At 37.4% G+C, this 11,491-nt stretch overlaps 1 protein-coding gene across 2 annotated transcripts; it reads left to right on the forward strand.

Moving 5' to 3' along the window:
* Window positions 1-1,717: 1,717 nt before the first annotated feature.
* Window positions 1,718-6,500, forward strand: LOC112283136 (endoglucanase 11). 2 transcript variants are annotated; one of them, XR_016503468.1, is made up of 9 exons: window positions 1,718-2,950; window positions 3,432-3,644; window positions 3,760-3,960; window positions 4,163-4,252; window positions 4,380-4,544; window positions 4,666-4,789; window positions 4,905-5,084; window positions 5,188-5,417; window positions 5,592-6,500. XR_016503468.1 is itself a non-coding variant. In XM_024521489.3 (8 exons), the coding sequence occupies exons 1-8, from the start codon at window positions 2,663-2,665 to the stop codon at window positions 5,975-5,977; spliced, it is 1,980 nt and encodes a 659-aa protein (XP_024377257.1). In that variant the 5' UTR covers window positions 1,718-2,662; the 3' UTR covers window positions 5,978-6,500. The 2 variants fall into 2 exon arrangements, 1 of the variants encoding a protein (XP_024377257.1); XM_024521489.3 differs by having other exon boundaries at window positions 4,905-5,417.
* Window positions 6,501-11,491: the final 4,991 nt, after the last annotated feature.

Here is an 11,491-nt window from a genome sequence, read left to right on the forward strand (position 1 = left end):
GTAGTCTGCAATAAATATTACAAAGAGTGCCGGCTACATTTAATCATCTCAACAGCACCAAAACCCTATCAAAGTCAGCCTCAAGTGGGATGAAAAGGAGGTAGTGACCATCAATGGTGATAGCGGTTCTTGAGAGAGGCACTAGATGATATACCTATACCTCTTGCTTGTTTGATGTCCTCCACTCTTTGCGCCTCCTCCTCTTCGCAGCACGGGACACAAGATCCCCCTCCTCCTCCTGCGTTGAGTCTGCTTCATCATCCCCTGTACTCGCTTGTGTGTGTGCCGTCAATGGACACACCCACCACCATAGCCCCCGCTCCCGTCCATTCAGGCAGCGCGGTGAAAAGCTTCCCCGCTCCTACGAGCATGGCCATTCGTAGGCCTCACCACCACCACCCCACCTCGCCTCCTTAATACCACTTGTTGTACCGTCGTCGTTCGTGATCGGGATCGGGATCAGGACTCCCGTTTCCTCCTACTCCTTCTTTGTCATGTAGGTATCGTACACGTATTGCAGCCAAGTGTACTTGCCTGTCCTACTCGTGGGGCTCTGTTTAGCTCCTCTTCAATTATCCGTGCTGGGTTCATGTTCTTTTGGTGTTATTTCGTTTCTGATGATGATGATGATGATAAGGATGATGATGTTGACCATGCTATGGTTTCTTTTAGAGTTCGTTACTGGAAGCTGTTGTGGTCGTTCTTAAAACCCTAGCGGAGAATGATGCTTTGATTTGATTAGCCTAGTTCCATTTGCGGATATGTTTTTTCTCGCATTGGGATTTGTTAGGTCGGTAAGAGAGAAGAAGAAGAGCTTTTCAGTGATGTTTGCGACTGAGGTGGTTCTACTTCTGACTATATAGGTAGCGAGGGGAGTTTGTTGTTGGCGTGCCCCAGTGTCATGGAGTTGGAGTGATGCGGGAATTAATTATGGGTTTCATTCGTGGTCATGAGTACACACTCGCACACATTTGTGGGGCATGGCTTATGATTCTGGCTATTGTGTTTTTCCAGATGAGGTGTTTTTTTTTTTTTTTTTTTTTTTTTTTTTTCCCTTTTAAAAAGGCAGTGGCGCAATTATCTGTGAGTTCATACACAGCAATGGAAGTGGTTGGTTGAGACGCTGGTGAATAGACTAGCCAGAAGGCAAGAAGATGCAGCGACATTTTTTGGTCTTTGGAAATGTCGAAATATTTTCTCCTGCTTGGGGAACCGCTCTGCCCAGGTTTAACAGACCAGGTGGTGCAAAGTTACTTTTCAGTCTGTCATGGAATGTTTACATCCCCACCATATGATGAAGTTATCATAACTCCAGCAATCCACGTGGCTTGCATGTTTTTGTAATAACACACTCATCTGTTCTGCACTCACGGCGTACAAACAAATTTACTATTGGGACAACACAGTGCCCGTTCAACATCAGCACAAGAGTTGAATATGATTTGGTCTGGATTATCACAAAGTAGTTGCTAGGCGCCAAGATTTACAAACGATTTGAGGCCACATATTCAGACTGTAGGAGATGCGTTCATAATGGAGTTCATTCTGGAGCGCTCCAAAACTGGAGTAATACACTCGCCGGCCGCAGATCAGACATTCATTAACCCCACACGTTTGAATGAATTGGTTCTGGACTGATTTGTTGACGCACCACCTCGAAAGGGTAGACTAATAAGCTGGTCGTGAACATCGGCGCAGTCTGGTAACTCCCCATCGTCCGCGTCGGCGGCAGCGACCATCACGCTACACCTCATTCCAGAGGGTTACGATCACGCGGCGGCGACAGTCACGCTACACCCCATTCGCAGGGGGCATGTTTTTTAATTTGCTTCTGCTTCTTTTCATCCTTTTGCCACTCCAAGAAACCTCAAAACTGGCCAGAATCGTCGTGTTCAGCTAAATGACCTTGAAATCGCTCTCGCCCCTCCTCACCTGCGCGAGTGTGGTGAGAAGGGACCAGAGTCGATCAAACAGGAGGCGATGTTTTTGTGCTGCTCCATCTGTTGCTGCACAACTCTCCCATACCATTGACATTCATCACTAAAGGCTGTACATTCCCGCTTGCGCCTGCCATACGGGTTGTGTGAAAGGACAGTTCTCGCTAGCGTCTGCATATTCTTGGTGCTGCGCCCGATCTCGGGTTACCTGACGGAGTCGTGAGTGTGTGCTTGCGTTGGAATGACGTGCAATTAACAGCCACTCTCGAGGCTTATCAGCTCGTATCCAAGGCATAGTCGACTTTGGCGCAGTTTCGACTGGTGTCTTGATGATATACACTGCGCAAGCAAGTTGTATGAGCTCGAGGGGTATGTGTGGTAACTGGGTTACATTTTTGACGGTGTGGAGCTGGGTGTGGTATAGACCGTATGCTACTTGCGGACGTTGACTCGAGCTCTGGAGCGGTCAGATGACCTGGAATCATCGCATTGTGCGTTGATTGTGGGGAACGCGGAAGTGCGTTGGTAATAGGCGGCATGGCAATCGACTTCGGAAATCTACTCATGTAACTGTTTGCAGTCTTTAGGCTTGAGTGGTACAATTTTGTTCTGGCGATCAGTATTTCAAATCGGAGGACCATCTTTATGGATTTGTTAGGGAGGTGGCTAGTGTAGGGAGGGGAGGTCACCTTGCAGACAAGCATGGGCCTTTGACACCCAGCGTCATGGTGTTGCCCGTATTGGTGACTCGTTGTGAAGAGAAGAGGGTCATGGAGGAGTTGAGAGTAAATTTTTTGGGATGGCTTTATGTGGTTGCAGTAGTATTGCATTTCTGTACTTGTGGAGCTGTGCTTGGACAAGTAGTGCAAGCCAACGGGGGGAGGCTGGACTATAGGAATGCTTTAGAGAAGTCGCTGAAATTCTTTGAAGCTCAGAGGTCTGGGAAATTGCCGCCCACGCAGCGCGTCACATGGCGAGGAGATTCCGGCATGAGCGACGGTCTAGAGCAAGATGTAAGTTCTTGTTCTTCAGAATGATACAATAATTTTACCGACCGGTAGACTTGTTGAGGGAGCGGGTTAGGAATTTGTTCTTCGAGGAAGGGGTTGTCCTATCGTGGTAAAGAGAAGCTCCTCTTTCTACACAGATGTGTCCCAAGTAGATCGTCGTAAGTTTCCATCAACACATGGTACAATGAACTGCAGCATTTTTTGTTGCAAGTATGAGTAATGCACTCTCCAGTTAATCTCTTAACCGTGAGCTCCTACTTCGCTGTAATCTTTGGTTCATGGACCGACCTTCTATTTGATTACAAGTGCTATGTATTCATGCGCCCCTCTCCCACGAGGTAAAATGGCGTGTTCTCGGAGAAAATAGATTTTATTCCGATGATCGATCGGTTGTTAGAATGCCTCTGCTAATATATTGTGCGATTATTTTGTGTTAATTTTTTTTTTATCAGTATGCATCAGCCGTGTTATCCTTCGTTGGCAGATTGACCTTACGGGCGGGTATTATGATGCTGGCGACAATGTGAAGTACGGACTTCCCATGGCATTCACCATCACCATGCTCTCCTGGAATGTCATTCAGTTCAGAGAAGAGCTGCAGACTGCTGGTGAGCTCGATCATGCACTGGAGGCAATCAAATGGGGTACTGATTACTTTATCAAATGCCATCCTGAGGAAAATGTTCTCTGGGGCGAGGTACTGCTACAGTCCCATCCATTCTCCTGACGTGCTTCTTAAAGGCAGTACAATCCAACCATTCTAGTTTTCAGAGTAGTAATTAAAGGTTTCATTTGCAATTTTGGTGGACAAGGTGGGAGACGGAGATTCCGACCACTACTGCTGGATGAAACCAGAGCATATGACAACCTCACGCAAGGCTTACAAGATCGACGCCGAGCATCCGGGATCCGACCTAGCGGGAGAGACAGCAGCTGCTATGGCTGCTGCATCGATCGTCTTCAAGCCATCAAATTCTCGTTACTCCGCCACGCTTCTAATCCATGCTCGCCAGGTAATGGAAGATCCTCACCCTTCAAATAATGATGCGAAACTGGAGGGTACAAGTCCTTTGTCAGAGACTCCCTGGAGATTGCGGATGTTAGAGCCCTTTGAATCGGGAAACATACCTGTACAAGTTCGAATAGAAACCAATTGCGATGCAAGCAATTAACATTTCACTGAACTCAATTTCTGTGTTGTTTCTTTCTTTGCAGCTCTTTGCATTTGCGGACACCTATCGAGGTGCATATGACTTGAGCATTCCAATAGCCCAAAACTACTACAAATCATGGAGTGGATACTACGTAAGTCTTGATGTCTCTTGATGCCAAGACAAAGATAGATCCATAAAAGAGTTTTTATGATATGGATCCTCAAAGTATGAGTGATAGGATCTGTATTGACATAATGGTTTGTATGATTCCAATCCAGGATGAACTGCTGTGGGCAGCTCTGTGGCTCTATGACGCCACAAACGAGACTCGATATCTGAGATACGTTGTGGATAATGCCGACACGTTGGGAGGAGTAGGATGGGCCCTTGATCTGTTCAGTTGGGATAACAAGTTTGTTGGTGTCCAGGTCAAGGCGACGAAGGTTTGGATACGAAGCACTATCTACCCAGCAGAACCACTTGGAAGCTTTCCAATTGCATATCTACTGAAACTTGTTGAAACACCAACTCATTTCCTAACGTAGGTTGCCGTGCTGATGGCAGGTACTGTTAGATGGCAATGCAGGGCCTTATACTGAGATTCTTCAGCAATATCAGGCCAAAGCTGAGTACTTCCTGTGTGCAGCGTTGCAGAAGAACCATGGGAAACAACTTACCAAGAGTCCTGGTAAATTATTTTAGCAGATATGGCACACCTCTCAGTACATGGAATCAGTTAATTCTTTGCGTAATGCTGTCAATAAATTCTTGGTGACAACTACAGTGGATGGCTTTGAATGCAGATGGAATGTTTTGGACGCAATATTGGAACAATATGCAGTATGTGACCAGTGCTGCTTTCTTGCTGTCCGTTGCTTCAAATTACTATGCAGCGGCTGGTCAGAATCCTCAGCACTGCATATCCTCTGTCACAACGAGGGAGATGCTCGCGGCAGCCAAGCAGCAAGTAGATTACATTCTGGGTAAGAACAGCAGAGGCAAAAGCTACATGATAGGCTTCGGTTCCAATTTTCCGTTACGCGTGCACCACCGAGGTGCCTCCATTGATGGCCCTGTGGGTTGCAGGAAAGGATATGGTAAATTTTACTTGGTCCCAGATCCTAATCCATTCGTTCTGGAAGGCGGCATCGTGGGCGGCCCCGACCAGAATGATTTATACCAAGATGTTCGGCAAAATTTTGCCATGGCTGAACCGGCCCTTTATAATACAGCTCCCCTGGTTGGTTTATTGGCGTACTTGATCGAAGGCTACAATGACGATGGAGTTAACCACGGAGTTGCAGGCATTCTCCAAGGTAGGACTTAAACTGATCAATTCAGCCTTTCGGAGCAAGCAATTTTCGCAGTATTGCAGACTTTTAACTCACTTACTAAAACTATTTTTGTTGTTGTTGTTATTGAATAAGTAAACAAACATCTTGTGCATACGTCACGAATATTGATGTTGTTTTTTGGTCATGTATGAAAAGTAAACGGCCAGCGCCATCTTGATGGAGGCCTTGGGATTTACAGCAACCGGAGAATGCAAGCGAACCATCGCAATACCAGGAAGGGAGCTCAGGTGGTGATGGTGATCCATATGTTGGTGGACCAGTTTGTGCACAACGGCAAACAGTCGTTCAAATTCTCTGGCAAAGTCGTGAATAAGTCCAACCGGCCATTGAAGAGTGCAGAGTTGGTTGTGCACAAGTTATATGGTCCGTTGAGGGGGCTATCTAAAGTGCACGAAAGTGGCAACGTCTACGTTCTTCCCAACTGGTCTGAGACCCTTCTGCCCGGACAGAGCATCAAATTTTCTTACATCCATTCTTATGGCAAAGCACAAATGTTCGTGCGATCCTATGAGCTCGCCTGATTCAGGCTTGAAATTTTCCAAATAGCAGTGAATGCATAATCGAGAGTAATTGGTGAGTAGCAATGCTGCAACAAACGATCCTTCACATAGTTTTCTACCTGTATGTTGAGTATCAAATTAGATTTGAATAAGTATCTAAAGCTATAACATGCAGTGAACTACCAATTTTTTTCGCAAGAGTATCATCACAGCTGTTCACTTAGCAAGATATATGGAGACACAATATCTTAAACCAGTAGGTCACCTTTCGACACCACCTAGAAGTAGAAGATGATTGTGAGGGAGGAGTCTCTCAAGTGTGCACTGTTACATGGGTTCCAGAATGTTCTGAGCTGCTGAGAGGTGGCCTAACTTGATGTTTGAAATCCTTTCTAGTGCTCAAAAACGAGGAATTCACTCATATTGCCAGTGAATTCTTCAATGGACTCTTCCTACATCACCAGGTGCGGGATGTAAGGTGCTGCTTCATGTAAAATTCAATAATGACAAAGTTGACCTAACGCAGAGTCAACGACGTTTGCCATTTTGTTTCTTCGCAGTGATTTGTTGTCTCCTCACATTGTTGTTTCTCTGCACCCTCTGAGGGCGAGGTACAAGTTTGTCCGTCTATTCCATGCTTTTAAATACCTGAGCCCTGTTTACTTGAATCTGAGAATGTATGGGTACACAACGTCAGCAATTGTTTTTCCTGCAGCTCCAGTTGCTCTGCTGCAGCAACCATCAGTGTCCAGGTGATAACGACTGACTCAGGTGGACATGGAAAATCTTCTTTAAGCTCTTGTGGACATGTCGATGCTGCCCACTGTTGTGTTGGATAGCAGAATCCGCAATAATCAATAAAGTTTCTTCTCAGCACGACCACACAACTTAAGCCCTTGGAAAAGCTCACCCCTCCTAGTTCCAGCAACTGGCAACAACTAGCCCTCGTACACAAAAGATTGCACCATAATGGAACTCAATCGAACATCTCTATCGAGGTAAGTCACCATATTGGATTCGAACGTGGTAAAGTTCTTTTTCGCGAGCGGGGTACACAAAAGGAATACACAAAAGGAATGAGCAGAAACAGACTGCAGCCCCTTTTTCTTCCATTTTTCTATGAGTTGAGCACTAAGCATGTGTGTCTGCAGGGGCCATCTTGTCCGTGACCAGACGGCTGACACGAAATTTAAATATGGCTTCATCATTTCTGAATATCCCCCGCGTGGGAAGCTTTAATAAAATAATTGGGGACCTCCATACCTTCATCAAAACTCTGTTTTTCCCCTACTCCTTCTCCCTCCCTCCTCCTCCTGAGGCTGCTCTGTACAGAGCGTACAATGCCAGTACCTCCTTTACTCCTCGAGTCCCTCAGCCCTGCTGCTGCTGCTGCAGCAGCATTGGCTGTCTCATCTCCTTACATGCTGCTGATCAGAGGGTGAGTCTGCTGCTGAGCACACAAAAACTTGCGGTAGTTTGTTGTCGGAACTAGAAAGAGCTTGCTTGGTCTCCTTGTGTACCATTGCACCGTTGACAGAGCAAAGCTTTGCAGCAGCCCATGCCATCGATCTATGCAACTGGCCCAGTGCTCGGACCCAAGTGGGTGCTGCTGCAACTGAAGCCCCCATCTCCATCCCTTCCTCACACATGGTGGAGCCTTCAGTTTTTTGTTACTTTCTTCTATTTCTCCCTTTTTTTTAATACATTTTCTACATGATTTTACCGCCAACGGCAATCAAGTCTCATTAAGGGTATTACATAAAGCACAGTGTGAAATAACATGGAGAAATAACTTGTGTGGACATGAACAGGTTCAGATTATTTTATTGTAAACTTGAAACAAGAAACACATGTCAGAAAATGCATGTTATAAGATGTAAAAGGTCACTGATATGCAACGTTGATGCATTTGTAAATAAAACTTTGCCGGATTAGAGTTTTTCATTTATTTACGTTAGTGAAACTGCTTCTGATTGTTTTATTTTCTTATATAGAACAAAAATCACATTATACAATATTGAAATATGTAATTATTTTGAGTATATTACTTCCCAAGGAGGAAACAAAAATTAGAAAATGTTGTACACTTTTTTTGTAATCCCATTGCAAATAAATAAATAAATAAAAGAACTGGAAAAAGTTCAACAATGTTTTAAATGTTCTGAAAAAATCATGTAAAACTTTCCATCTAATGAAATTAGAAAGTCAAAATATACCAGGAACAATAGTGTGATTTAATAAAACAAGTCTAAACCATTAAAGTCAAATAATTTTTAAATCTTCTTTGTAATGAAATATTTTACTAATTCTTACATTTTCATATTTTATAATATATATTCTTCTTCTTTTTATCTTCTCCAAATTTTGAGGTTGTGTTCTTCTTATTGAACACCAAAAACATATAAATATATATATATATATATATATATATATATATATATATTAATCATGTGACAATGTTCAAGCAATTTTGTGTAATAAAAAATTAGGAAAGAATCAAAAGAAAGAAAGCTTGATGCATCCAAAAAATAAAAGAAAATATAATATAATAGAAAAAAAAAGAGAGTAATAAGAGTGATCAAAGACAAAATATAAATCTTTATAATAATTTTGTGAAAGAAAGGAAGTTTGATAATGGTTCATGGAAAAAGTGATAAATATTTATATACATAAATTAAAAATATTTACTTACATACAAAAACTAAAATCTCAATATTATTTCTAAACCATCATAAAAAAAACCACAAAGCAATTGAATTATATTTATTTCAAATATTTAAATTACTGATGAAAATCATATTAACTTTGTAATTCTTATATGTTTTTAGAAAATTTGTCATAATCACGATTTTATTATTATCATTTTTTAACATACATCTCTAATATCTGATCTTTTTATTTTATCTTTATAAAGAAAAAAAAAATCTTAAGTTCTATAAGCATTGATCCATACTTTTGAATGACATTTTTTATTACAAAGATTTTATAAATTTCATAAAAGTTGTAGATATTTTTTAAAATATACAATTAAAGTGTGCAAAGAAATAATTTTAAAAATATTTTATAAATGTATAAAATATAAATTAGTTTAAAAGTTAAGTCATTCTATTTAACTAATCTATATTAACTTCATATATATATATATATATATATATATATGACTATATAAATGATTTTTATAATTTTTAATAATTTTTTATATTTTAGGTATTTAAATATATTTTATAAATTTTAATTTATATATATATATATATACAAAAATAAGAGTTGTATATTTTATTTTTATATTTATTTTTTGGTATAATCATCAATATTCTTAATTAAATAAAATTATTTATTTAAATGTAAATTGGTTACTTAATTATTTTAGTTCTAATTGTTTTTTTAGCATTTCTAAAAATTAAAATATCTATCAAAACTTGGCATTATTAAGGAGGTATAACATTTTATTACATAATGAGTTTACTATTTTTAATAAAATATAAATTTACATTGAGAAGTTTTAAATAATTTGATCTATAATTTACATGTATTTGTTAATAACATAATTTTTTGTTTTCTTGCTTTAAAATATTTATAAACTTTAATTTTACTTTTAATTTCCTTATTAATATTATTTTAAAAAGAAAATACAAATATTTCTTTTTAATTGGTAGAAATAAATTATTGAAATCAAAATAATAGTAATAAAAAGAAATATATATATATATATAACTTAATTTCAAAATTTATAATAATATGCATCAGAAATACAAACCAAAATTAACAATTAACATACCAAATATTTCAATAAAATTACCAAATAACAAACTATCTTCATAAGATAATTTCACTACCAATTATTTGAAATTTCCAATTAACAAACTATCTTCATAAGATAATATTGAATTTTATTGAAATAAGTATTTCTAGCTTTTTATAATAATTTAATTTAAAATAAAATTTTTAATTTTTAAAATTCAGGCCATTATCATGTGCATACTTTTTGAAGCCAATATTAAAGAACTTTCAAAGTATGACATAATCTAAATCAGAGTCATATTATTTGTTACTTTAATTTTTTTAAAATAACCTTATAAATGTAGCCTACTTCTTTTGAGAATTAATATTAATTATATGATTTATAAGGACCTGTATATATATATATATATATATATATGTTGTAAGAAGTTTTTAAATTTTTATAATAATAAATCGTTTCAAGATTATTTAAATTTCTTAATTTACTAATCTATAATTTTTAAATTATTTTCCTTATTATTGATTTTAAAATTTTGAATACTAAAATTATATATATTATTTATAATATAATATTTATTATTTATAATATAATATTTATAATTTATATATCATGTATTTACACACACACACAATAAACAAATACATATGTTTATAAAATTAACTTGTGATTAAAAACTTTTACAAAAGGTAAGTTGAAGCAATTGAAATATATCAAAAAGCAAGCAGATTTAACTTAGACAAGTTTTTATTCAACATCTTTACAATTTTTTAATATAATGTTTACAGATATTTATTATTATTATTTAATCATAAAATATGCATCATCTACATTGGATAGAAATTTTTAATTTGTTATGTTAACTAAGACAATGACTTATAAAACAAATGATTTTATTTATCAGTTGGGAACCTACATTTTTACTAATTTAGCAATACAACGTCTTCCACCAATTTGAAAAATTTTCGTTTTGTTTTATATATATATATATATATATATATGTATGTATCCCCTTACAGCCAATTGTCATTTTTTCTTCAAGTAACTGTATAAATCCTTTGTGTAGTTTTTACGAAGATATCCTTTTGCTTTGTCTTTTGATGTCTTTCATGAGCATTGATTTTTATCTAGCAAAGCTTTGTAAATTGTAGAAGGCTAATTATATTTTGTAGTTAGAAGAGATGTTATTGTACCTGAATAGCTTTTTTTTTAGATTTTTGTAATTTTAGACTTGGGCAATATTTATCATGAATATTCTTAGTTTATTTCAAGCTATGATCTTTTCAAAACTATGGAATTGTTTTCAAAAAAACGTCAACCTCTACCTCAAGAATATTAGATACAGTCTTATTATCCATCTTATTGTGTGGATAATTATTTTTTAAATATAATTGTTTCATCAAAAACTTTACATCTTTACTCACAATAATCTAAATTAAACTTGTAACATGTGTTATATATTTTCCACTAATATTTTATAATCAAATGAGATATGTTTTCTAGCTTTAAAATCCAAATTTAATTGAAATAACTATTTATTTGTTTATCTTGGTAAGAATTTGCTTGTGCCAAGCATTCAAAAAGCTTAAGTATAAATTAATTTCTAGAACTACCACTCGATATTTACTCAATTAACTTAAGTTTAATATAAATGTATAAAAATGTAGATTTTAAATACTAAAAATATTAAAATTTACATCTAAGAGTTCATTATTTAGCCTAGAACAGCTTATCTTACTTTTGTCTTTTCCAACAATGTTTGATTCAGCCTTTCTACTAATCTATTTTACTACAAA

The sequence above is a fragment of the Physcomitrium patens genome, chromosome 6 (assembly GCF_059467195.1).
Source record: "Physcomitrium patens ecotype Gransden chromosome 6, ASM5946719v1, whole genome shotgun sequence".
Taxonomy (NCBI): domain Eukaryota; kingdom Viridiplantae; phylum Streptophyta; class Bryopsida; order Funariales; family Funariaceae; genus Physcomitrium; species Physcomitrium patens.